We start from the raw sequence: 26922 nt of genomic DNA, 5'->3' as shown, positions 1-26922 counted from the left end.
TTATAATTCTATAAATAGATTAAATATATACGAACAATTTAGCATTAATATCTATCTGATAGTGCAATTATCTTACTTTTAAATATATTTAACAAACTTTGCATTAAAATTATAATGAATCTTAAGGCATGTTGCTTTATTATCATGGGAAAATTAGCAATAAAGTTATAGACATAAAAAAATGAGCCTCATTGCAAAGTGACTTGTGAATGTTACATCACTTGGTTTTTAAATAACCTGTTTCATCATTCCATGAACGCTCATTTGTATAGTGCAAATTTGTATAGTCTCGGAATTATTAAAGAAGATAAGTTGTACGTATATCCTTTAATTAAAATATAGTTCTGGAATAAAATTTATATACTCTCTTGATATATACATCCATCTTAAATTTTCATTTAGGCATTATTAATTCTCAACGTCCTTGTTGTTGTAAAACATACACTTTCTCCATTTAGGGGCTTTCTGCCTAATTCTTTTAAAAACCATTTTAAGACTAGATTACCAAACGTCAGCGTTACGGTCAGGCAACACTCTAAATTAAACTAAAAAACGACAAGTAAAAAATTGTGTCATTAAGTAAATGAATTGGTCTATTTTGTTGGTAAATAAACCAGGTGTCTAGCTGACTTAGTTCGACGAATATCGTCTACTTTTGTGTGTTATATTAACGTTAACCTTAATATGTTTTTAAAGTGAATATGCTAGATGTAGTCAAACATCACCTCGCGATGACTCCACTGACTGCTGATAGCTGCGTCTTCTATATGGGCCCATTAATTGGTTTATATGTAGGGTGAAATTTCTAAATAAATTAAAAAGGAAGCGTCATCTGGCGCAAAACTTGCGGTCAATACCACTTATATTACTCTTTTTTTTACATCAATTTAAGACAATGCAATTGTAAATCAACGTCTTTATGGTTTCATTTCTGTTTTCAATGTGGTAAATTCTATCACATTACTTGTTTATTTAGACATTAAAGCTAAAACTCTTATTATTAAAGAAATACGATAAAGGTACCTTGTGGAAAATAATTTCTTCATCAATTCTTTAGTGACTCATGGATGTTGAGCTGTGTAAGAAGCAACACACAAATAAGTATGATCATAAAAACTACATTTTAACGTTTTGTATCCAGAGAATGGAATGACCATTGAAAAAAAAGTTTTGGTCATATGCTTAATTCTCTTGATTTGCACATTGTTTTTATTTGTTTGTTTTTTTTTCACATAATTCATAATAATTCAGACATTTATATACGCAATATGATCTTTAGAAGAATATGCAATATGAACTTTCCTTTTTGGAGAATGTCATTCATAACATTGGACTGAATACTTCAAAGAAAATACATTTTTGTTGCATTTCTGACAAACTTGTACTAAAAAAACCAAAACTTACTTTAATATAAGTCTGTGTTTACAAACGTATATTAAATTTACTCATTATTTTTTTCAGAAAACATTTGCATTAAGATTCTTATTCCAAAAATAAGAAATACATCTAAATGGTTAGGGAAACATCCCCTAATTCCATTTCACACATTTTTAAAAATACGTAGCATGATTTACACAGGTTGCAATACATTTACTTTAGGCAAATAATACAATTATCTACGTAGAAAGCGTTTCATAACATACATTGTTCATTAACACAATTCCTTGATAGGAGTGTCATTTAAACAAATGATAAAGAAGAATATGTTCATATTAATGTAACGTTAACTTGCAGTTTCGGACATGTCTATCATGATTTTGCTATATGCTCGTACACTTGCGCACCATTTACAATTATAACGCATTTACACAAAAATTGAATGTATGTAACTAATGTACTGTTTCTGAAGCTTCCGCTTTTGTCTCTTCATATCTTTTTTCATGTTATTCCAACGCGAATCAAATTATTTTTATTTCCATAGCATACGCGTAACTATTAACTGTTCATTGCTTATTTTTTGTTCACATAATATCGAATGTACAACATATGATATCTATACAAATGATTTACACTAATACGTCTTTCATTACGTACGGTGGAAGTCAAATTTTAATATTCTAATAAACGTTCTTTTGAACTGGGCGTTGGCGAAGGCGTAACAGAATGGATTTATAGGACTGTTCAAGTAACACAGCCAGTAAGTGAAGTAATAAACGTGTAAGTTTATACAACTCCAGTTGCCACATATTCCAATTATGAATACCATCACGTGATACGGTGTCCAGCAAAGTACATAAGCACCCAGGATGATGGAGATCGTTCTTAAAGCCTTCCGTGCTCGATTTTCTGATTTTGATTTTACTGGCTTTGCTTTCTTATTAGCAGATGGTCTTAGTGACCGTACTAAAGACTGTAATGGACTACCTATTGTATGTTTATCTTTTGATTTCTTATCATTATGGTTTCGTACATTAGATTTGAGTCTTTTGTTTTCATCTTTTCGACTTTTTGTTAGCACTTTGTGAGAGTCTGCCTTCTTATTATTAACATCATTGCACTTTTTATTATGGTTCGCGTGATTTGGCGCGGTTGTTTCAATGACAGATGATGACATTGCTTCAGAACTTCCAGACTCTCCTGAATTAGGAACCAGAAGAGATTTATCATCATCAACAACTCTCTTTCTCCAGACAGGAGACTCTGCCTCTGTTTTACGTGGTGACAATTCTTTAATTTCTGCTAAAAGTTTGACATTGTCGGTTGAAGTTAGGGATTTAAGGCTGTCCTCGTCGATATATCGTATACCATCTAGAACATCACTTTCAATTAATGGAGTTGCGGATTCATTATGTTTGTCAATGATTTGGTTTTCTTCCTTAAAAAGTACTCCGTCAAAGTTTGGTTTCGGCGATTCTTTAACTGGTTTGAACATAACTTGATTCGACTCTTGCAATAATGGCTTAATATGATCCACTTCATGTTGATGTTGATGTTCGTCAGATGAATCTTTATCCCCGGAACTTGATGCCTGTGAAGCGCTAACACTTGTTCCGGATAGAGAAAAGGCTAGACGTGACATGTGGTTTACTGAAGAACCAAGCATGCCTTTCAATGTTGGTTCCGTTTGAACCGCACTATTCACATAACATCCTTCTTTTTTCATCTCTGCACTGCTACCTTCATCTTCATCCGAAGCAAATGCAGGACTCGAACTTCGGTCTTCCTCAGACGGTTTAGAATATTCATTGTCAGAATGTCTCGAGAAACTCGTTGTCAATGTGTTATTTTCTTGCACACCTCTTAAATAGCGAGCATTATTATTTTCAACTCGCTTCTTACTTTCTTTCGCTTTGGCTCCTCCGCTTGAAGCCTTAGTTGTTTTATTTTTTGCAAGTTCCATAGCATGATTCATTTTCTTATGTTTTTCATTGGATTTCCTTTGTAGAGCCAAGGCAACGCGGTAAATTCCAACATAAAGCGTAATCATGACTATAAGAGTTGTCCAGAAGTACACAATTGTAAGCAAAAAAGGAAATAATGGGTCGCTCAAGAATTGGACCTCGCAAGTTTTCGGTTCAACAGTCCTCTCACCAACAAAATATTGCCAACCGATAATTGTTGTAAAAAATACTAATGATGGGATAGTCCACGACAATGCTATCATTATTCTAACTTTTTTGTCCGTTCTCCAATTTCTATATTTCGCCGGATATTTAACACTGCAAAATCTATCGGTTGTTATGAAGAAAACGGTGTACTGAGACGCTAGGCAAATCGTCCAGTCTAAAGACAACCAAATATCGCAAATAATTTCACCGAGCGGCCAGTAGCCCAAAAGCAAATACAATGTAAAACATGGCATGGAAAACGTCCCTATGAGTAAATCAGACATGGCTAAGGAGGCAATAAAGTAGTTTGTTGGCTGTCGTATAGACCTCTCTAGTACAAATGATAGAAGCACCAGAATATTCCCGAGAACAGTCACAATTATCACTATGGCGGCTGCTATTCCTAACACAATTGTTAACCATACCGGATGCGGAAGTTCCAGTGAGCCAGTAGCTAGTCCCTCTGTGTTATTGCCTGTGGCATTTGTACCATTATTCAGCAAAGTTTCATTTCCACATAAACTACTCATGTTTTTACACAATTCCTCTACATCAGTTCCATTCAAACCCAGCATAGTTGCTGCAAGAGTACCACCTGCCATATCAGTTGCCATTATTTTCACGCTCTTTGAAAGGAGTATTTACCGAGATCGATACAAAACCGTGACATCCATGCAGAGTCTGAAAATATAAAATTGATAATATACTAATAGAAAATCTCAATATAAAGTAATTGCATAAAATGCGAAGACCATATTACGAATGATTCTACTACAAATATGTTTGTTTTAAGTCAACACCAATACATCATTTGTCAACTTGAAATAATGATATGAAGTGCTGCTTCAAAGAGTAAACCATTATCTGCTTTTACAATAGTCTTAAGTATTTAATATGCTAAAATATTGATGAAAATCGATCAAATTTTATTATAGTTCATTTAATTCATTATCTTTATTTATCATTTTACGTTACTAGGTCATACAGAACAGCTTATCTTTTTCTGCTAAATTTGACAGTAAAAGATATATCATTGTTCCCTCAGGGCTTATTTTTCATTTTGATTTTATAAAAATAAACATATAACTGCAATTTATAATTAGAACTCGACTCAAGTGAAATTTATTTTCACAATGCAGTCAATATGATTATCAGAATTATGTTCAACACCAGTAACTGCAAAACGATTACACACACTTATAAGTTAAATACATTTTTAAAAGTATGCGAGCAAATTGTCTAGTATTATTACTTAATGCATGAAGTGATACTGTTATAAGGATCAAGTCGGATGAAGTGAACCTATGAAAATATTTTTTTGAGAATTGTCTTCCCTAGACATACATTAACCCTATATACCTATTCTGTTACGTGAGTGAGTTGTGCGAGTAATTTTTCCATTCTATATAGCACTGGTTGAATAATGTATATTTTTGAATTCTTAGGAAATGTATTTACTTCTTAATTGAAGAGAACACGATATCCTTATGTATATTTATTTATTTAATTAACTTTTTTTTGGGGGGAGGGGGGGTGAAATTCTAATAATGTTTGCGTCTCAAATATCGTGTTTGTGAAATTGTAATTAATATTTATAAGAAACTTTAAAATACGACGGGGTTTACCAGATAAGACCTTAAAACACATTAAAAAGGAAAATCAAAGGTAAAACAGCAAATTCTTTATTTCAATTCCATCTAATTTCAATTCACTTGATTTATTCTGTATTTTAGGGCCATCACTGCAATAAAACCACAAAATTAATCAAATGCAATAGGAAACATCAGAAACTTGATTGAAAAATTTAACCAAAACAGAACGATATCGTAGCACGTTTCTTAGGCCAACATTTTTTTATTAAATGTTTTACGGGATATTTTTTTAAAAAATTGGGTCGGGGGGGATAAATAAAAATAAAAATAAAAGTCAATTTTTTTATCAGTCGACCACAAAATAAAAATAAAATGATAAAAGAGGTTAAAAATTTTTATTTTCAAACATTTTTTTTAAGACTCCAAAAACAGATTTTTTGTAAATAAAATCAATGATTTTATAGTTTTGAAGTATTTTTGACATAATTTTAAACAAAATAATTGAAAAAAAAAAATGTTTTAAGTCACTTTTGCTTTTGTTTTTAGTAGCTATTAAATGCTGATCTAGTTTCTATTAGTTTTGTCTTTTCACGTTTAGGGCAAACATGCCACACAACTCCAAATTCATTGTTTAGTCCCTTCATTTCAAGAGTATCCAAACAATGTCGTATTGCCACTCTCAAGCTTTACTGACACAAGCTTGCAACCAGGTAGAACCACCTACCTATCATAAGCTTACTGATAGTTTCCTCACAGGAATCCAAATTAACTTCCTGACAGGATTCTAATCCACAACACCACAAAGGGAGAGTGATTCATTCACAGAGGTACAAACATAATAATGTACAATGTCAGTTTCACAAGGTAAATTGAATCAACAACTTCAAATTATCTTTAAGAGAGTAAGTTCTGTATGTGCAAAAAAATTGCAATTTCTGAAAATTATTCATATTTCAAATAATTAGTAAAATGAAAGCAATTGACAGTAAATAGAAAATCAAATGGCATACATTGTTACAAAATCAGGGTTTTCTGTTGAGAATTTATTATTGGCAGTTTTTACAGAAATGTCAATTTAGAGGACTTATGCTCATAGTCAGAATCTTACATTGAAAAAAGACCAATTTCCTCAATATTGATCTAGTAAAAAACTTCTAAAAATACACATTACTACCTGTCATGATACTAATATTAACTTAATAAATGTTATAGATGACCGTGTTCAATTATAAAGAAGCATTGTACAACAACAAAAATCTGTCCACCAATTAACTTTCAGGAATTTATTGTTTTCGTATAATAAAGTATTCAATTGTTTTCAATGATTCATAATAAAAAGTTTTCACTATCAATTTACTTACAATAAATCTACAATGCAAGTAGAACTCACTTATTACTCATTTTTCTCAATCTGTCTAAGTAAATTTAACTTATATTTCTTTATAAAACCTATACAGGAGTCTAAATTTTCATGTGTGGAAGTATTCTCATGGTCCGTGGTAAATCCAGTAATATTTCATTTTGACACCATAGTCGATCAACGACTTTGATCCCGTGCCCATTTAATTTTTTACAACTGTTCTGACAGTGAAGGTAATTCAACTTAGGCAATGGATGTTAATAGCGAGCTCGACGAGCTGGCCCGAAGGGCCTGCTCGCAAAGCGAGCTTTACGGTAACGCGAGTACCTGCTAAGTGATGGTTTTGAAAACTTTCGTCCAAAGTACCGAATTGGACACATCGCAACCTTTTGAATTTAAAGATAACGATAAAAACTGAGGAACTCTGACTGAAAACGGATGTGTAGACTGGTCACCAGCGCACGTTTATGGGAACCATAATTGGACAGGGGACCAGAATAACGGAAGCTGTGTATAAAAAATGAAAATCGAAGGCGCCATTTTGTTTGAAATCTGATAAATAAAAACAATTTTTTGTCGCATTTTGTTGTGAAAACTATCTAGAATGAAAGAAAATGGTCTAACTAAGAAAATGAATCCGAACACCAATACCTTTTATTCAGTCGTTAACGCTGTACAGACGTTTAAAGTATTGTTTACGTGACGTCACAATGTAGCGCCAAACAGCACGTGCAAAACAAACAAATCAAGTACGCTATTTTAATGTCGCAAACGTTTTAAGTTTTACATTTATTTCACTTTGAATAATCTTTATTTCGCTTGAAAAATTATAGAGTGAAATAAACAAACAAAGTTTTATCAACGTTTTCAAAACTCGTTATTCATTTCACGACAGGGGCGGAGCCATATTTAACACAGTACGTGTGACGTCACACGCACTCGTTACTGCATTTGAAATAAAAATGAGCGATTATTTCATACTATTTCACGTAAAAAATACATTGAGCTCGCTTTGAGGCTTTGCCTTTTTCATATTAACCAGTCGTGCTTTCTAACAGCTTTACAGGCTATCATGTTTGATTAAATGCTCTAATATTTATTACTCAAATTGCCATAGTTGTGTTGAAAACAAGTTTCGAAAAAATCGAACTTCCGTGACCCGGTGTCGCGTGATATTCACACGGGTAAATTTATTACAAGCTTGTAAAGTTATTGCCCTTCCCTTTTGATACGTCTTTTGTAACATTCTTGTAAACATCAAAGGGCTAACTTTTGTCAGTTGTTTTAAGCAAGTGTTAAGTATCGTTAACAACTAAAGTTAAAAACGTGTTCCATACCAATTAACTTTTAATTTTGACAGAAGTGGGTAAGAGAGGTCGGCGGGCAAAATGAAAATAAAAGTTCTTATATTAACTTTTATTTTTATTTGATTTTCTCTAAAAATACGGTCGGCGGTCCCGTAAAACATTTTATAAAAAAATGTTGGCCTTAAGGAGAAAATCCATTGGCAATTCATACCCTATCCAAACAATGAGCGGCAGTAAAATCCCTGTATTTTCAAGATAAGCCAAAACGCTATTAACTTTTAATATGTAAAGCTATATTTATTAGTTGATCATGCTGAATAGCACGGATTGATGCCGAAATATTTCAGTCTCATGACATACCGATGCTCAGAAAGAAAGAAAAAACTCCTAGAAATAAAGGATTGATTCAATTAAATTGTCTGCGTAAAAATAAAGAAATTGTTTGTTGAAAACGTTATTTTTGGTCAAGTTAATATAAGGATTTGTTTTCAGGCATGATCGTGTGATGCTCCTTGTTCCTATAACACAGATATTCCAAGAGATATCTAGATCTATAGTCAACAGTCAGATTCGTGTCCTTGGATTTTACACGAAGGATAAAATATGTTCACCTTTTATATCGCTTAACATTTGTAAATCACACGGATATAATAGTATTCTTTAACGGTAATTAAACATGAGAGTATACAAATTTTTTTTATATTATCAGGTTACAAATGCCCATCATAAAATAATGACCACGTAAAATAGTTCCATATGCGCGTGACAAATTGGAAAATTCTCCTTTTTTCCTGAACTTATTCTTACCACATAAGTTTCATAATTATAATCACCAAGAAATATTTTGCATCAATCACTTTCAATAAAAATTGAATATTAATTTTTGTCAAAAAAGCAAAATTATTTAAGTGAAATATTTAGCTGAATGCCCCTATGCGAAATTCAATAGGATGAAAAGCCTCTTGGCTAACTGAAGGTTTATGAGTGTGAACCTTACATCATCTTAACCAATTGATAGTATCAGGCATCCACCATGCTGAATCTTTCAGATTTTTATTTATTTCCAAATATGTTCCAAATATGTTAAATACGAACGGATTGTTAATTGTATTGATTTAATCAAGTGGCGGCCAATACCCTACTGGACGTATTATATTTATTTGTTCAATAATTATCCATGCGCACATGTTTAATAATTATCCATGAGCAGGAAGTATTGCCCATTAAACCTCTTTATGTTCATACTATTCAGGAAATTACTTAATTTATAATGTAATTTATCTAATTTAAAGAAATTCTATATTGCCACTGATTAAGTTAGCGGATAATTGCATTTCGTGTGAATTGTACGTATTTTACAAAATTAATAAAAATTTATTGCCATGAAAATAGTACAGCCCACGTGTAATTATATTCAGCTACCGTAATTCTTACGTCGGAATAAAATGGTGTCCAAATCGAAAACATTTTTACAAAGCAACATTAAAACTGGCAATATTAAATACTTTTTTTTAATTTGCAAAATTACTAGATGAAATATATGTTACCAATAGGAATAATCAAAATATGGAATTTTATAAATGCATGGAATATAAACACACCGAATATATCGGGTACTAATAAAACTGTTTCTCCTTCATCGGAAATCGTTGTCAAATATACATTTTGAATTGAATTATTTTGGAAAAAAAAAACATAATTTAAACATTAAATTACGGATATTGTTCGAAATGAACTCTAAGACATATCTGATTGCTTTCACCGAGAATGACAGGTTATTTCGTTTAGCAAACATATTCTCAGCTCTCCAATTCAGACTGTAAGTTAGTCATTATATAGATATAGCAAAACAATTACATATTATTAAAACGGCTTTAGTTATCAATACCACATTGTCCTTATCAATACCACATTGTCCTTATCACTTTGTTTTAAATTGACATATTGAAATCCCTATGTAATAATAATTGACACAATGACTAGAGATCTGTGGGTATCACTTAATTAACCATGAAAATGACTCGATAATTTGATTTCCATTGTTTTCCAACTAGTTCTAGAGAAATTATTTTAAACATTCCTTAAATGTCTTACATTACACGATTTTGCTAAAAAGAGGACGGGATAACTTTCAGATATAATGTATCATTTATTTCATAACATTTTAACACCAGTTCTTGAATTTATATTCACCACTTAATCATACACTTTAAGCTAACAATGTATAACTGAACTAAGTGCCAAAATAGCAACAGAAGAACAAAGATGGTTAAGGTTTTTGGAAAATGAATAATTTATGGAAATCTGTTGAAGTACACAAAAGATAAAAAGCTTTTAAGGACTGAAATAAGAACATTGCTGAGGTATAATAGGCCTTAAATATATAAGATTTGATACTTTTTGTCTCTTCATTATTCCGTATAATAACAAGGAATATGTGACTTCTGACATTTACCACGTCAAGTAAGTAGCTAAAGTTGAAGAAAATGAAAATTGCCGGTTGTCATCTTTAAGTATAGTGTTGATTGTCAGCCTTATGGATAGAAATCCCTATTAACGATTGAAAGTCCGGAAAAATAACAAAATGTCACACAAAACCGGGCAAATTAAGCTCGGAAATACGGTGAAAATATTTGTCCAATACCGCTACATGCTGCCAGCTTATTGCAAAGATGCTTGTTAGTGGCGTTCTCTGTATTTTACTGGTTGTTAACGCTGACTTGTAAATAGCAATTGACCTCAACACTCAAACCGTTATATGTTAGTGGTGGTTTATTGTAAATAAGATTATTTATGGTAAATTAGTTTCCGTTAGGTCGGAATCTTGGATATTTCTATGATTAAACGACTTGGAATGACAGAAGATTGCATGGTTATAGAACATATTCTTGACCAATACATCAAAATTGCATGGAAGCTCTGAAGCTGTGAAAAGATACTATAACTTAACAAGAAAATAATTTCTAAGCAAATAAATTTGCATATAAATGATACGCAAATGACAATTCAAGAAATATTTTAAGATAGCATGGTTTCAATTCTTAATGCTGTTCTTCTTTGTCAATTTTCCTGTTTAACTTGAAATAATATGGAGAAGGAATGCCAGAAACGCTGCTTTGAAAAAAAAATATGATATAGCTTGCTTTTGTGTTGAGAGTGCATATTTTTACTTGATTTAACACATGCTTTGTTAATACAAATAATTCTTCAAATTGTTTCTCGAGTTGCCCCCCTTATACTAATTCCTTTTCCAGATTGTCGTATTGATAATTTCTGACACAGCAGAGAGAAAAACAAATAGAATAGTGTTGTACAATTGTAATCAAGAAGCAAATAAGGTTTTTATTTGTGCTAAGGAAACGTTAATTTTATAAATATTTCTTGTTTAAACTAATCTTTATAATACTAAAATCATGTTTTTTTTTTTGTTTTATTTTCTTTTAATTCAAAACAAGAATTAATTCTAAATTTAATTCTTATTATTTTTTGTTCATAAAACTAACTTAAATATGTCAAAAGAAAACAAATGCGACACTGTGAAATAATTCTTTATTTAAAACCCACAAAGTACGAGTAAAATAATATAAAATTCGTTGCGCACCCTTTTTATTAAAAAAAGAAATTATCAAGATTGAGCGCGGAAATTTGACTTAAAGATTTAACAGTTTTGAATGAAACGGTGCAAAACATTAAATACTTGATTGTAACGATTTTGCTACTTGCATTTTTCAGCATTATGTTGAAATAATATTGGATTTTTTTCTTTATTTGTTCATTTGAGGGAAATCAACATTAATACACTTTTACATCATCAAACTACAGTAATAAAATTTTTAAAAAAGCAAAATATCACAGAGGAAATAGTTTTATTTAATTGTTGTATAGAATATTTAACCGACCGAAACGGTAAAGTGCTATTATTTTTTTTTTCTTTTTTTTTCTTCTTTTTATAACAACCGTATTGTAATAAGATGTAGGGAAATATAAACGTAAATCTAGGGTTATCTCCCCGCTTTCTTATCACACATTGAAAGCGTTTAAAGCTGAGTCAGTATAGTATACAAATATTGCTTGTCTGGATAAGCAATTATAATATTCATTGAAAGTTATTTCCCATTCATAATTTATATTCACCGATTCATTTAGCACGTAAAGTACGCTAGTCACGCTAGGAAAAAAGTTGAAAAAGGCAATTTCGTCTCCTGTGTTTTAGTTATTCGGGATGGTGGATAAATAGATGACACCATTTGAAATGAGATTCTTAAGCATTGAATGGAAAGAACAAAAAAAACGATACAAAATAACGTTAATGAACTTTAAAATTGAGCAAGTTTCTTAGTTGTTAAAGTTTTAATGCATATGGCACGCTCACTAATTTAACTAATTTAATGGCATTTGAACCTGGTCATTGGGCTACTAAAAGTCAGATATCGACCTTTTTAAAATATTTTCACTGAACTTGCCCAGACGATTATAGATGATTATATCGCGCGTTAAATAAATAAAATAAAATTAAAATAAATATATAAAACACTCAATAACGCATGGGAGAACTGAAAAAAAACAACAGATTATCTTTCTCCACCTAAAGATGACCTCGCACGTTTTATCCCATGGATCATTGCTAAAGGTAACAAACAACTTGGAACCTGTACCTTGTTAATCCATACACGCAACTACATGTATGTTACTTTTCGGCAATCTTCAAATGCAAAGTAATAATTTAAAAGTTATCAAGATCTAAAACCAAGTTGTTTTTAAAATAATGTTTGGGTTAATTTTAAGTTTAAAGTACACAATGTAATATATGTTCCCAACACATAAATGCATTTGATATATAGTTTTTAATTTATCTGCGGTCGAAAAAAAAACATCCTTCGCGTTTAATAGTTAGTAGCAGGAAAATTATCTTGACACGTTTATACTTCTAGTTAGGTTATAGAATATGGTAATTAATTCGGAGCAAATATCCCGGGAATCTATCCGACCGTTTATTAATATGGCCAGGGATGGAAATGGGAACATATATCGAGCACATATCGCAAATATTCTAATAAATTACTGAACCTAACTACATATCCTTTCCATTGATAATAGTAATTATTACATGTAAATGTCTCATTAATCATCTGTTAGTAATCAATGTATGTCATTATATCTTGATTATATCTTGAAAAAAAAAGCAAACAAAAATCCTAATGGACCATATTCAAAAGAAAATCAGTAAACTTATACAGCATCTGACGATGAGCGCCCGTCTTAGTGGTCAATACTTTGTCAAAAGAGTGACCTTCGTTACAGAAAAAATCAATACAAATAAACTTGGATTATTTGCAAGATTAAGATAAAAATTGGTGGCAAGAGAGAAGGCGCCAATTTAGCAGGGAAATCATCAACAACGGAATCTAGTTAATAATATACCAAACGCAGTCATTGTAAAGTCATTTAAGCAAGAAAATGACAGACTATTGCACAAAAAAGCCGACGAATATTAGATATTCCCGCTTGTATAGAGGTATAATTCAAAATGTTTCTTGAGTGGTCAATACAGACTGATAGTCACTTTAAGACAATCAATATGAGGGAGTGAAACCATCTCTAAACAAATGTATTCATACACCGGAAAATAAAGCCAACAAATTTCCGGTAGAATTCTCTTAAGTAAATGTATTCCTATGGACGTTTAGAGAATAATGGAAGCTTTATTAAGCATGGAAAAAACTTTCATGAATGAATACAACACTCGAAAAACGTTTGTTGGTGATCATAATATGCAGGTTTACTGAGATCAAAGAGTCTTTAGCGTTTTCAAATCTATAGAATTGATGAAAATTCAAGCGGAATTATATTTGAACAATGCCTGTAAACAAACAAGTTGTGTCGCGTAAAAGGAAATTTCTCTCTGATATTTCTTTAATGTTTGGAATTACTACTGGAGGGTGGGACATAATGATACGATTGTAGCGCCCATGTGTGCACTAAAAAAATACTATAAAAGTTCAAAGTTCTTCTCCATCAATTTTCTCTTTCAGTTAATAAATGTTATCATAATAAATCACCTGCGAAAATCATCAACGTTTATCGAACAAGATTTAAACAGGGAATCTTTTTCCTCAGATTAGATCTTAAATCGTTTGAGTAAGCCGAAATATGCTCCATTGATCAAACGTATCATGTCTCTAAGTTCTTAGATAAACCGATCCGTTCATTGATTTTACTCGTAGACAAAATACATAAAAAGAAATGGGAAGAAAAAATTGACACGCAATTCTTGTCAACGGTGACCTCCCGGGGACTGACGTGAATCTGCCCTTCGGAACATCTCAAGCTGTACATTTACCAATCAATTGCTTCATCGTTGAAAAACAATCAATACGATTTATAGCCCCCGTTTCTTAGATACGTTAGGAAACACCGGCGACATTTAATTTGTAACTCGTTCGCAATAAAACAACTTCCTGTTGACAACGTGTCTAATAATCTGACGGATATTCCAACATGTCGTTGTAAGGTATTGCCGATGTTTTATGATGGGAATATGCCTAAAATGGCAAAATAATTGGAAAATTGCAGACATTTAATAAAGCGTGACACGAGGCTGTTTTTCAGTAATTGTCACGTAAATCGATGGCCATCAAACCTGGCGGTTAATAAGGGATATTAAATAACTGAAGTGTTTATGAAACCCGAAATGACCATGTTATCGCATTGTTGAGAAATATGTCATTAACCAGAATTAAAAATAGGTTAACAAGATTAATGATGTTAGTAAACGTTTAAGTGTGCCCCTCGATGACTAATTACGATTATTAATGGCTTAATCATGTAACTTTAAAAAGTTCAGGTTCTCTCTGCACGTGGTCATCAACCCTTTGTGAAAAATTTCAATAGCGATGACCTCAAAGTGTCCTTTAACTATTTTATAACAGATCAACACATTTCTAATTACATAATTGTAATTAAAATGTATTTTCAGTTGACGAAATAAATTAATGAAAAACAGTTGTTGTTTTCTAATGATAATTTGATAAATTAGTTTGTACCAGCACATGCTAATCTCAAAATTAGGGTTTTACAATACTGTTAAACACAAAAAGCAATAAACACATTCGTACGTTCAAAGGGCATCACCGTTAAAGTATAAGATCTTGTATTTATATATTCCCTTTTAAGATCGTATAAATGACAAATATATTCCGTTTATTTGGCAAAGTGTGACAGGCCGTGAAGTCATGGAAATGAATAATTCAAGATAAAGTAAAGAACCTTTTTATGTGACGTGTACCACAGCACCGTCTGAACACGCTACATGTGTCACATCAGAGACAATATATACCTAAACATATTACTCCGCGCACGAGACTGGAAATGGGGAATATCTTCAATATGAAGAAACCGTATCAATACATTAAAGCCCGTAGATAAGCAAAAAAAGCAATTTTGTGAGTTTGTAAATATGTCCCTCGGCAACGTTATTTGACACAATTCGTTTCTGTAATCTAAAATGGTCTTTGTAATTTTATGGATTTTGAGAAAGAGATGATGACAATTTATTTCTTATTATTTTACAATATTTTTACCTTTTTTTCTTTCAGAAATTATTTATTTATGTCTCTGCCTTCGTCAATTTTAAAACATTTGTTTTCACTTCATTCTGTCGCGCATCAATATACATTATTATTATACTTCTTTAATTTATTGTTCTGAAATTCAATGTTTGTGACTACAATGGCATTTACAGGTTATTTATTTACAAACTAAGTTTAATTTAACATGGAAATGCGTAAATTTTACATTGAAATAAACGATTCATATATAACACATAAGGAAAATAATTTTCTGCTCATACAGATTTCACAATTCTTAAAAATTACATCAAAAGTGCCTATTTTGATATGTTTGTACACATAAATTATATTTTGCTCTTCAATTAAACACTATTTTTTACACATCATAAAATACTCTCGTGCATCGATTACTTGACTTCCCGTTTTAACTCTTTCATTTAAAAGGTCATACAACACCTTTTAGTTTAACAGCACCAGAAAAATTCGCTCTCTGCGAATTTTAGAGACTATTACGGAACACAAGGTGATGACTTATCACAAGGTGAAGACTTATTTCACACGTTGATTTAGAAACAGAGCGAAATATCCCCCATCGTACGTATTAAACATAATTATGCGAAAGGACGCCTAAAATAAATCAACGCTTTAAGCATTTTTTCTAAAATTTCTAAATATTATGCCTAAGAGAATTTGCACGAGAAAGTTTGTAGACACGTATGCCTTTCGCAATTTCTATAGATCTAGATTTAGTTGATTAATTTACATGTAAAATCTGTGAATGTAAACTCCTTTGAACAACACACTGAACTCGAACTTGATTAATTTGTACAATATTCAAAACAAAAAGACATAGTTCTACTTGAATTAAATTAATAAAAAATGTATGAGGAAAGGAAGATTTTTGTAAACTTTTAATATATATTTAGACATGTCCTCATTGATCAATTTTTACACTTAATTAAAAAATAAAAAAATCACGTTCATTTTTACCTTACAGTTTTGCGCAGACAAATAAGTGTGTTTTCTTGCCAATACATGTATCATTTCATCACATTTATAACTCTGGAATATTTAATATACTTTCTTCTATTCACCAATATGCACTCGCTAGAATGCTTAACCACTAATTACAGTGTGTTTTTTTACTAAAATGATCACGATGTTGCCGATAAAATAAGAAACGGTGGTTAATTTGAAAGTTCTTATGGGTGAAAAAAAAAAGAAAAGCAAAACATTAATTATTAATTGTTTCTCAAGAATGGGGCAAATTTGTTTAGAATTTGATATATGAAGTTTATGTATAGTACATGCAATTAAATCAGTTTTTAATTTAAAATTAAGAAAATAAATTGAATTTTAGAATTTCTACATTTACAAGACACCGAATGGCTATAATCTGATACGTTTTAATTGGAAGAACTAAAAGAAAAAAAGAAAATATATGTATTGTACCTACAACATTAAATCCAGTAAAATACAATGCACTTCCACATGCTATTTGCATACTGACTGCCTCGGCCTCGTTAAATCACTTGAGAACACTTTTACATTCTTAAAATACCAAAGTACACAACAGGTTTTTCAAGCAAAAACGACACCCGTTTGTTTCCTATTTCAATCCAATTTAGATTACGTCCATGGACTGATTTTTTACGACACTGTCACCACTGTGATTTTCTTAATGAAATTAGAACAACTTTCTCTCACGGTTACGCTCGGGAAAAAAATAATGTTAAATATCTCTACCCGCTTGTTTAAACTCGTGAGTTACGTTACATAATTTATAAGTCCAATCGCTTTGATTCAATTATCTAGAAATCTGCGATGCTCCGATAGTCTTAACTGGAGCTTAACAAAAATCTCATTTGAGCTAACGAATTTATCCCCTTATAAGGCAATCTAACATGAAAGGTGATAAAATTTTCATATGACCATCTGCAACCTGTCAATTAGCGTACGGACATGGCCGTTAAATAGTGAGAGAGAACAAACACACGCAAGCACTCGTCAGTAGTGGGTGGGGTAATTCAAGAGATGTAAGGAGAGTTTGATTGACAGTGAGCTATAAATATTTGATTAATGTATCTCGTAAGAATAACTTTTTGGAAAAAAAAACCTTTTCTGTTTTTTTTTTATTTGATATGATATTTAAAGGTTTAATGTTGTTGTGCTTTAGTTCCTGTGATGTTGTTTTTGTTTTGAGTTGTGTTGTTGATTTGTTGTTGTTTATCTTTGTCTATTTTTGTAAGAATTGTCTGGCAAAAAAAGAACAACAACTCAACAAGAAACACACACACAAAAATAGTATTCATGCACATAAATTACATTGACTCGGAAATATATAGACGACCAATTCAATAACATTTTTAAACATTTGTCTCCAAAATTTAATTATTCCATTCAGGGCATTCCATTCTTAAACAACAACAAAGAAAACAGCAACATGAAAACAATCAAATTATTCGTGTTCACAGTCTGTCGTTGAAATAAAGATTCATTTAAAACAATGTCGTATTAAAAATGTCAAAAAAATATCGATACATAATTTATTTATTGTTTACTTATTAATCCCTAGGTAATATGTTATATTTTGTATCTTTATACAACCCATTTTAAACCAGGAGGTGTCTTTTGAAATTATTCATCATAAAGTGGTGTTGCATTGAAGATCACACGTTCAAAAGGATGGGTATAAGATAATATATGTATGTCAGTAATCATTAGAATATCTTGTAGAATATAATATTTGTTTGAAGTAACTATCAAAATAGCGTAAATAGACCCCACTTAGGCTTTTTGACACGACGTGACAGGAAATAATTTTTCGATATTAAGGTTTCTTTTTTGAAGTTTTTGTTTAGTTTTTGTTTGTATGTAATTCATGTTTGTTACAATTCTCTTTACAACAATTACATTAAAAGTGAAAAAATATAACTCTTATGTTTTTTTTTGTTTTTGTTTGTCAAAATTGTTCCGTTTATATTGCAATTTATAGCTTTATACACTTTATACTCGTATAATAAAGCAAAATGAAACACGTTAATGCATGTTACAATAATAAAGCTTATAACTTGATTGCTTCTTACAAAAAAACAAGAGAAAAAAATGCAGCAGTAAACGTTTTTAATGTATCTTGAAATTATAAATCGTGGTTGCAAATAATCATAAAAATTCATAAAGCAAGGTTGCTTCTTTCGGGTATAGAAATGTACGTCTCAATCTAATCAAACAAAACAAAATAATAAAAAAGTAAATAAAATAAAAAAATAAAAAAATAACATTTTCAAATAATGCATCATGAATTGGAATGGTAGTGTGGCACGTAAATATATTGTTTATATGTTTATTTAGCAAGGTTTCTTGTTTTGGATATGGTAACGTAATTTAAAAAAATAAAAATAAAAAAAAACAACAAAAACATTAAGCTTTGTAAGATTTCCAAATATATATCATCAATCTGGATTGCATGTAAAGATAAGACATCATAAAGCAGGGTTAACTCTGAAGATAATGGGTCATAAAAACTATGGAAAATTAGCATAATGCTAAAGAACTTAAAAAGAAGAAGAATAAAGAAAAATAGAAAACCAATACAGTCTAGACTTTGTAATAGTTCATCCATTATCGACAGTGTTCGACTAACACCATCACCTTAACCGTGAAATCTAAGACTCACCATCCCTTAACAGTACTAATCTAATAACACCTACACACCCACGCTTTGTATCTCCTTCCGAACAAGAAATAAATCTATATTGATTGATTGGTTCACTAGTGCACAAACATGTTGCATTTTGACTATGTACATGTAGTCGTTGGAAGATTAAGGACTATATAGATTAGCAGGTTTTACCTTGAAAACAGTCGAGATTTCATTTATAGTAATTAGTTTTGGTGAACAGCGCTGTTGTCAACTGGTATGGAATACATAACTTATGGTTAAACTTGCCTTTAAAGAAACAACAAACAAATAAACAGAAAAACGTAGCCTCGCCTTAAAATAGGTCTACAACAAACGTAAAACAAATAACATGAGATTTACACAAATCAGGAAAACAACACGGTTGTAAAAAATGCCTACTTCTATACTTAATACACCTATGGGAATATATTCTGAAGCCATTTATTTTACTATTAAGGTAATATCTTCCAGTATTGCAGATGCTTTGCGTGGCTGCTTAATTGTATTATATACATCATTACGAATTAGGATTAATTATGCATGTGAACAACATATGAGCCGTGTCACGACAAAACCAACATAATGGGTTTGCGACCAGCAAGGATCCAGACCAGCCTGCGCATCCGCGCAGTCTGATCAGGATCCATGCTGTTCGCTATAAGTTTCTCTACTTGTAATAGGGTTTGCTAGCGCACAGGATGGATCCTGATCAGACTGCGCGAATGCGCAGGCTGATCTGGATCCATGCTGGTCGCAAACGCATTATGTTGGTTTTGTCGTGACGCGGCTCATATAAATAAACACCCACACGTCTTCAACGGAACTAGATTATGGAATATTTATTTATTTATACATAACCATTACTGCATTAAATTAATGACGTTATATTACGATACAAGGTTAAGTACGTAATTGACTTATAATTAGTCACAACGATTGCAAAAATATCATGATATATAGTGTATCACTATGCAAGAAGATCGTCACTCCTGTTTTTAGCACAATATTTGACTAAATTACTTTTACACAAATAATTTACAAGTACGCAGATAAATATCACATTCATTGACTTCTCTTTTATCTTTACCAAAGGTGATACAAAAACCAGGACTACGTTCAACAAGTTACTAAATTGTCATTATTTTAAATTCCCTTGCGACAAAGGCAGAATGCATCCGAACGTATGAAGGCTGGGAAATTTCAATGAAAGAAAAAATCTAATTAAACGCATTACTGGGTAGTGAAATGACGCATTATATCGTCAGAGGAATTCGTCAAGCCTTTATTGTTTCATGAAATAAATAAGATATTATGTGGCTTCTTTTATCGCGTATAGACTTTTCAGGGGAAAACAAACAACACAAAAATATATGCATTACGTGCATAAAATATAACATCACGTGCATGAAATATACATAAAAGAAAAGTATAAAACGCATAACGTGTTTCTTTTCCTTTTGTTTTTCCCTGTTTCACGTACATGATTGTGTAAACCAATTAAAGTATTTCTCTTGAGTGTAATGTTAGTTTTTGTCATGTCAGACGAAAATAAATTTATTAGAATTATTGCCGTTTTGGAATTTAAATATTTATGAATAAAACACAAGAGGGACTTTTTAAAAAATGTTACGCAATCAAAATGTTATCTAACTTTAATTCTCTGCGCATTCGGGCTCAGTTAAAAGTACCCGTGGCCTTTTGAGATATTTAGCATCTACCAGGGTGTGAAACAAGGTGAAGAACCATAATCAAGCTATTTGTATATGACCGTAGTGTCGAGCTGATTACAGTGTAGTTCAATGTCTTAAACGAATTCATCATACAACCCAGATATGATACCCTTTTCTGTTAATAATTTAAAAGACAGCGTGTTGTATAAGTTCATTGACTTGAGACCTAGATGTGGTCAAATGTTTATTGTTTTACAATTAAATCACTGTTTTATGGTTATATGGCCATACTGTTATAGCTGTTCTGGTAAACAGAGTGGTAAATTGATTCCGCGGCGATAATTGTCGTGGCCTTAATTCTTTACAGAAAATATGATTTTACCACACGCAATTATGATAACTTTGAAAGTACAAGACGTGCCGAGAAAGTTTCCTTGGTCCAATATTATTAAAACAGTGGGAAACGTGTGGCATTCTTTGAAATAGCAGTACCAGACATAAAAAATAGCGTTTTTAAATTAACTAAATTAATAAAATCAGCAATAAGCAGCTGATACAGTACCTCTGTCCCGTCGATATTATGAATATTCTGAAAAATGTTGATTTATTACTCTGTAACATATTTTAACAGATCATAAAGTACCAAATTAGTTTGACCGAACGGGTCATTGTACTCTTAATGTATTGACGTCATAACACATTCTGGATTCCCTTTTGTCTAAAAACACTTCAAAACCAGCATAGATCGCATGGTTTTATCTGGTGTGCAATAAAGTGTGTTCACATCTGATGCGAACAATTGATGTATCATAGGTTATATATGTTCTTTGTTTGATGTTTGCACGATCGTTTGATTAGATGATGTGATACAAACACAATGCTTTCACATGATTGACATGCGTTTGCGTTCTCCCTGAATGCACATCCATTTAAACCCTAGTATTATCGTGCATGTAACGTCAACACAACGAGGACGTAATTCAACCTCCGAAGATTTACGTCCTCGTTAAATTGGAAGCTAAAGCAGTGCAATTTAGATGATTCCATGTCAATTTTTTTCCCTATTTTCCTATCATGGTTTTCTACATTCAACTTTTAAGTCATTAAAGTACAGCCCATCAATATCATTAATATTATGGCTTATCGTCTGCTTGTATAATTTCTTCCATTAGTGCTCAAATAAAAACGAAGCATCCAACAAAAGCAGAATGATGCCAGATCTATCTAGAATATTATCCCATGAGCCTTTTGTATTACAATGCGTACGTATTTTCATACATTTTCTTTATACTTGATTTCATCGCCAACATTATTTATTAGATATGGGAAATAACCTGCCAATAACATAATACGATAACTTCCAGAGTTATAAATGTCAGATATTGGCCTAGACGCTATTGTATTTTAGCAGTATGGAAACGAACTCCAAAAAGAGATTGTCTGGGATACATCAATCCGTAATAACACACAGAAAGATCCAGATATCTGCAAACCTACGTCACTGGATATACAATAGCTAAAACCAGACTCGTAAATTCATTGAACCGTGTCTTCTGTTCAATACCGACAATTCTGATTAAATTTCGCATTTTATGAAGAAACAAAGTTATCCATGTGCAAATACGATATTGAACAGAACACCGAATCACGAAACGAAATTCCATAGTCTGGTCGTTAAACTGGCTTCCCTGTCTTGCGATAGATTACCGCTAATGCAATCAGCTTAAATTGTCTTTAAGCCGATTTGTGCATCAAATAACAAAACATGCGAGGCAGAAAATGGGTGATGTTAGGCAATCCTTGTCTTCTAATTGAAAATTATTCAGAAAATTCCGAGAAGTTATGTTACCCATACAATTAAAGTTCAACTACTCGTGAGATCTTTTTTTTCCAAAGGAATTCGAAACTAATTCTTATAATATAAACAGCGTTTTACTTTGTAGAAAAATACAATCTTTTTTTTTTTTTTTTGGTTTATAAATAAGCAAGAGTACCCGGCAAAGACCAAACAATTCAAATCTACACAAGTTTTTACGTAAAAGAAAACATCATACAATGGTACGTTTTTTTTAAAAATATTTTTTTATTGATTCTTTTTTTTTCTTTCTTTTTTTGTTAATAAGTTAACTGATTTTATGGATGAAATAAACACACTTCAAAATCTGAAACAATTTTACATAAAAATATAATTTGTAATCGGTTCTTCTTGGATTCAATTGTTAGATTCAAAGATGTTAAACTTTACTTTTCAATCAAATCTATTTTTACGAGATAGACCGATGTAATCTTGTAAAACTGTGATACGATTTATTTCTGAAAGATTCCAGTTCAAGTCTAGTCAAGCAAGTGCAATTACATTAGCCGCGCATCATCTAAACGCAATAAATTGTATTACGCTTCCCGCAATCAATAAACAGTCACCAATTAGGACCCAGGGAACGTTTTTAATTAAATTTGACCACGGCAGATTAGAGGTGTTTGCCAAGGCTTATTGACTCAAACAATGGCTATTTCCGATATTACCAACTGGACAAACAAGAATGTCGATGCATAGTTAAGATAGTTCTTCAGTTGACCTATTGATCCTCGGCCAGATTATCAGCTTACAAACGTATGAAATACTAGTAAGATTTACCGATATTAATTGGCTCTCCATGCAAAGTTTATAAGATGTAAGTCGTTCAATAGATAAATAACAAGTACAATTCGCTGCTTTATTGTGTGCCGTAATCCAAATCAACATGTTCGAGGAATAATGATGCACGGCACGCGATGGGGGATGGATCGACCGGGATGATTTGCGATTTCATGGCGTGGACATAACAAGTAAATAACATATCTGCCTCAATCAATACTCGTGCTGCTGTTGTTTTTTCCCTTCCGCTCAGGAGTAGAATCCACCCATATATATTTTCAGGCGCCAACATGTTTATACAGATACCATAATCTTTGTGTACAAAACACAGAGAGAGAGAAAAAGAGAGGAAAAAAGGGAAAATAGTCTCAAAATAAGCGATTTAACCTGAAATTTCAAGCTCCTTACGACCGAATTTGCATGAAAATGAAACAATATCATTTCATTTATATACATTGCAATTATCTATATAATATCCTATAAAAAATCATTTCATAAAAGTGTTGTGTTAAAACAGGAAAAAAAGTATTTAGTGATTTATTTTGGAAAATTTTATAGTTCATACTGAAGACTAAATGACTGATTGATTATGTATTGAAATCACTATTTATGTGGACGAGGAGCTATGCTCAGGTCCGAAACAGAAATCAATATTATATTCTGTTCTTGATCGTTTCAGTTGCAACACTTACTTGAATTTATTAACAACATTTAAGAAACCGATAATTTTGCAAACCAGTATTCATGTTTTATTCTTACAGTATTTCACAACTATTTAATAGAAACAGATTCAAAACGGACATGGCGAAGTAATCAATATCTTTGAACTTATTTTCATCATCCATGATTTTACTTTTCAATTTAAAAAATAGTTGACCAAATACACTTTGCAAAAAAACCAGTCACATAGATACTTGTTATAGCGATGTGAATATATTTATTGCTTGAAAATGTGTAACTTTTTATGATATTTTTTAAAGCTCACAAAATACATCCTAATCATGAAAACTAAAGGCACTGTCTTCAAAAAAAGATTTGTTATAATTGTTTTCTTTTGTAGATTTTTATAAAATTATTTTAAGATTTAAACTACATAATTAAGCAGTCGGCAATTCAAAGGCCGGCGTACTTAAAGGATATACCACTTTCCCTCCTGTGTATTTTGAAAGAGGCTCTCACTTTCGGTCGTTAGATTATCAATATTTGAACCAAATGAACTTATTACTGCAATTTTTACCGGATTAAAGTTTGTGTTACCTTCAATTTGTCTTATTTATAGGATAAATAAATCATTAGACAACTTTCTATGAGTTTCATTACGTAAATCGTTTGTAACGACACATCTCATTAGGTCTATTGACTTTTCCATTTATTCCGTAATGACTTGGTTTCAAATTTCGTGTCCTATCTTAGCGCGTATCTCAAACGCCATCACAATGTTCTGATAAATTTTCTCTCAATGCAGCTGCGTCGAACAACGTGTACAGGTAAAACAAGTAGGTGATTAGGTTACTGAATGTTAAACCTTTCATTGAAATTATCAAGCAAAAAACATTGAATAATTCTAAGATGGTAATCTTCGGTAACAAGATTAAAGGATTGGTTTGGTTTCGACATTGTCTGATATGTATTGATAATGTATCAAATGTCTATCTACGGAGATGCGACATAAAAAAATTGTAAGGCATACTTTCAATTTGCGACCTAGGGCAGACAGTTATTATTTCTCCCTGCATGTTGTTAACACGCAAAGGCATTATTAACGTGCTACAGAGTAGATACCGACACTTCTGAGAGATAAACTAATTCGTTTATTTGCATTGAAGTTTGAAGTTTACATCAGTTAATCTCGAAAACCGATTCCGAGGGAATTGAAGCAACGTTGCAATGATAGCGTTTTTCAAAGCGTATTTCAAAACACGGGATTATCAACTTCAACAGCCAGCTTAACACGAACGAAAACCTGGTACGTTTTTAATCTCGTTATCAAGTAACAAATTGCAAATCAGATCATTTTGATACAGACTTTATGAGATTGAATAAAAATCAGTCACTACACAATACATTTCCGCAGAGATATGCCCGTATATTGCTTTGTAATGGCTTGTACTGCGTTACCTCTCCCGAGTGACTAAACGGACTAAGTAACTCGTCTTTCGGTACTTTTACATTGATTTGAAACTTTGGGTTCATTCTTATTTTCGGACGTCACGTGATGTAATAAAAACACTGTAGACGGCAACTGGGTTCAGGTAGAAAAAAATGCTGCAAGTTTAACACACAATCCGGTTATTGACCTTTGCAACAGAAAAATTGATTGGAACAATAAAGTAATTATGCTAATAAAACATTGTTTACTTAGACGAAGAGTTATTGAATAGAAAAATATGAACCTCTATACAGTGTTTGCACTAACGTTACATCATATAGATACTTCAAAATATAGAGTAACCTGAACTGATTGTTTCAAATATTTACTTTCCTATTCTAAATCTGGATAGAAAAATGACTAAATCAATTTGTGAAATCAGTGGAATCAATGTTAAACGAACGATATTTAAATTTTATATAACGATTTGATTTTTTATATCACAGAATGAATTTTTAAAATCAGTAGGCGTGTTTGCAATGATGGCTGTAACGTGTTATCTTAGAATCTTTGCATTTCAATGAACACACAGAAATAGCTTTGTAGGAATGTGCAGATTTTGATATTTTGCTGGTTCATGTACATAGGGCAATAACAATTGAGCCGCGCCATGACAAAACCAACATAGTGCGTTTGCGACCAGCATGGATTCAGACCAGCCTGCGCATCCGCGCAGTCTGATCAGGATCCATGCTGTTCTCTACTTGTTATAAGGTTTGTAAGCGAACAGCATGGATCCTGATTAGACTGCGCGGATGCGCAGGCTGATCTGGATCCATGCTGGTCGCAAACCCATTATGTTGGTTTTGTCATGACGCGGCTCAATTGTATGTCTGATATACAGTCGATGTGACCTTCTAATTTCCGTAGGTAGGTAATGATTTATGCGACTAAAGGCAATAAAATGGCGGCGGAAAGGAAAGTTAGATGTCATCAATTGATTTCTGCAGTCTATTTAAGAAATCTGGCGATTGAACGTAAATAATTCACCAATTCCGTCTAAAGTTTGTAACCGACAGGATCAATCTGGGTAGATAGATTGAAAATTCTGGTGTGGTAGCAGAAATATTGCAATCTCCTATTTTTAGACTGACTGTATAAAAACGTTAAAACAAATTTGAATTGTTATATTTGTTTTACTTCCCGGTGGGACTTGCTAAATGTTAAGTGAAACATTATCAAATTAACGCAGTTTGAAATACTGACTAAATTCCCAAAGCAATTTAAATATTAAATTAGCCGAGCTGTATATGTCTACGGTATAGTGTCAACCTTTAAAGCCTAGAAATAAAACAAATAAAGAATTTTAAGTATTGTTCTTAACATAATAAATCTATGCTGTACTCGGATAATTGACTTTATTTATCATTTTTGTTTTTTAAAAATAAGCATGCATGTATTTATTTTACTT

General features: G+C 31.8%; 1 protein-coding gene across 4 annotated transcripts in view; it reads right to left on the bottom strand.

The window, feature by feature from the left end:
• Positions 1 to 507: 507 nt before the first annotated feature.
• The window catches only part of LOC132717808 (muscarinic acetylcholine receptor M2-like), a 247443-nt gene continuing 221028 nt past the window's right edge, over positions 508 to 26922 (bottom strand). For all 4 annotated transcript variants that reach the window (XM_060701406.1, XM_060701479.1, XM_060701623.1 and 1 more), the window contains one exon: positions 508 to 4229. In XM_060701406.1, coding sequence (XP_060557389.1) covers positions 2027 to 4162 — 2136 coding nt within the window. In that variant the 5' untranslated portion in view covers positions 4163 to 4229 and the 3' untranslated portion in view covers positions 508 to 2026. The remainder of the gene's footprint in view (positions 4230 to 26922) is intronic.

The sequence above is a fragment of the Ruditapes philippinarum genome, unplaced genomic scaffold (assembly GCF_026571515.1).
Source record: "Ruditapes philippinarum isolate M1 unplaced genomic scaffold, ASM2657151v2 ctg30_1_1_1_1, whole genome shotgun sequence".
Classification (NCBI taxonomy): Eukaryota; Metazoa; Mollusca; class Bivalvia; order Venerida; family Veneridae; genus Ruditapes; species Ruditapes philippinarum.
Note: the sequence above shows the minus strand (reverse complement) of the source record. Positions and strands in the feature narration are given on the sequence as shown.